The 2,500-nt window shown below is 38.5% G+C and overlaps 1 protein-coding gene across 1 annotated transcript in view; it reads left to right on the forward strand.

The window, feature by feature from the left end:
• The window catches only part of LOC138867071 (uncharacterized), a 48,772-nt gene that overhangs the window by 1,769 nt on the left and 44,503 nt on the right, over nucleotides 1-2,500 (forward strand). The window contains exon 2 of the mRNA XM_070141505.1: nucleotides 1-2,500. This exon is cut by the window's left edge and continues 618 nt beyond it; it is cut by the window's right edge and continues 1,595 nt beyond it. Coding sequence (XP_069997606.1) covers nucleotides 1-2,500 — 2,500 coding nt within the window.

The raw sequence follows: 2,500 nt of genomic DNA on the forward strand, positions 1-2,500 counted from the left end.
CTGGTGCTTCAACCATTCTAGATGAAAACGCTTCAACAGCCACATATATTTCTGGTGAAGAAACTACTTTTGAAAACACCATTCTTCCTGGAGAAAACACTCATAATGCTGAGAACCCTACTTCTGCGCAAGATACAACTCCAGAAGAAGTTACTGTTTTTGATAAAGGTAATGCCAATACTGAAAGGATTACTTCTGGTGAAAATTTATCTGTAAATGGACATACTACTATTGAATATGCTTCTTTAACTGATACAACTTCTAGTATAAACATAACTGCTGATGAAGACAACACATATATTGAAAATATTACAGTTGTTGAAAGCTTTTCTTTTGGAGAAAACACTACTTTTGATCAAGACACTAGTGGCATATCTAATGATGAGATTACTACCTTTGGCTTAGTAATTTCTCCAGAGCAAAGCACAACTCTTCTAGAGGATGATATTACTGCAGCCATTGACACTGCTGGTGAATACACAACTAATGAACACAGGATACCTTATGATAATATTACTAGTAAATTCACAACTTCTTTTGAAGACACTAGTGTAGTTGGTGTTACTACTACGGGCAGGATTATTACTTCAGATCAAAACTCTTCTTCAAGTGAAAATGCTACCCTCGATGCAGATAATCTTCAACCGGAAAATATCTATCCTATTGAAGATACTACTGTGTCGACACAGGACACAAGTTCCAGTGGGCACACTACATTAGCTAAAGCCAATACTTCTGGTGAAGGGACCACTCGAGATCAGGTCACTGCTTTGAATGCAGTAACTCTTTCCAGGGATGGCATTACCAATGAAAAAGATACAACTTTTGATGATACCAATTCTGGTGCAGATACTTCAGGAAGAGAAATAACCGATCTTAGTGAATACACTACTCCTGCCATGGATACTAGTTCAAGAGAAAACGTTGCTTCTGTCAAAAGCACTGCTGGTAAAGTTACAATCACTGACCAGTATACTATTCCTGAAACAACTACTTTCAGTGACGACACAGAGAATGGGATAGACATGTATGGAAATGGAACCACTCCTTCAGCTATAGAAACAACTGGCCGAGTCACAGTCATTGTTGAGGGTCTTGGACAAAACACTACAGATGAAGATACTAGTCTTAATGATAGTTTTACTTATGGTGAAGACGTGACCTTCCTTGAAGATACTTCTGCAAATATAGATACTGCTATTAAAGATACCACTTCCAGTGATACAACCTCTACTAAATATGTGACACCTGCTAAACCAGTATTCACCCAAGACTTCCTAAATTTACAAACGTCCCAGGACGCAATAACAGATCTAAATAAAACTCGAGCAACAGATTATTTCATGAATGGTACTCAAGATTTAGACGTTACTCAGGACTCCAGTGACACTTCTCTTCTAGATATCACTCCAGGCACAAAGGATACTATACATTCAGATGATGCTTCAGAGCCTGCCTTTTCTCCAGGCCACAATACTACTACTACCACAGCTACAACTTTTGGCTTAGATGTAACACATTCCAAGGATACAACTATCCCAGTTGTCACTTCTGGCACGGATGATATTTCAAAATCAATTACTACTCTACATCCAGATAATGTTCTAAGCCAAGAGGATGATGAAACTATAAGTCAAGGCATTACTACAGGCATGCAGGGCAACCTTGGTGAAGATACAACTTATGGCAAAGAGATGAAGCCCGGTGAAATCACCACAGCTAGTGAAACTACTTTTACAAAAGATATTACCCTTATGGAAGATTACACTTATACATATGATAAAGATACTAATACTATGCCTGGCGTAGACGTCAGTCCTATTATTGATTTTACTGGTGCTTCAACCATTCTAGATGAAAACACTTCAACAGCCACATATATTTCTGGTGAAGAAACTACTTTTGAAAACACCATTCAAGGTGATGTCATTACGAATGACGCCACGACCCAAGGTCAAGACACTAATGGCATATCTAATGATGAGATTACTACCTTTGGCTTAGTAATTTCTCCAGAGCAAAGCACAACTCTTCTAGAGGATGATATTACTGCAGCCATTGACACTGCTGGTGAATACACAACTAATGAACACAGGATACCTTATGATAATATTACTAGTAAATTCACAACTTCTTTTGAAGACACCAGTCTAGTTGGTGTTACTACTACGGGCAGGATTATTAATCCAGATCAAAACTCTTCAAGTGAAAATGCTACCCTCGATGCAGATAATCTTCAATCGGAAAATATCTATCCTATTGAAGATACTACTGTGTCGACACCTTACCAGGACACAAGTTCCAGTGGGCACACTACATTAGCTAAAGCCAATACTTCTGGTGAAGGGACCACTCGAGATCAGGTCACTGCTTTGGATACAGTAACTCTTTCCAGGGATGACATTACCACTGAAAAAGATACAACTTTTGATGATACCAATTCTGGTGCAGATACTTCCCGAAAAGAAATAACCGATCTTAGTGAATACACTACTCCTGC

This window comes from Penaeus vannamei, chromosome 28 (assembly GCF_042767895.1).
Source record: "Penaeus vannamei isolate JL-2024 chromosome 28, ASM4276789v1, whole genome shotgun sequence".
Taxonomy (NCBI): domain Eukaryota; kingdom Metazoa; phylum Arthropoda; class Malacostraca; order Decapoda; family Penaeidae; genus Penaeus; species Penaeus vannamei.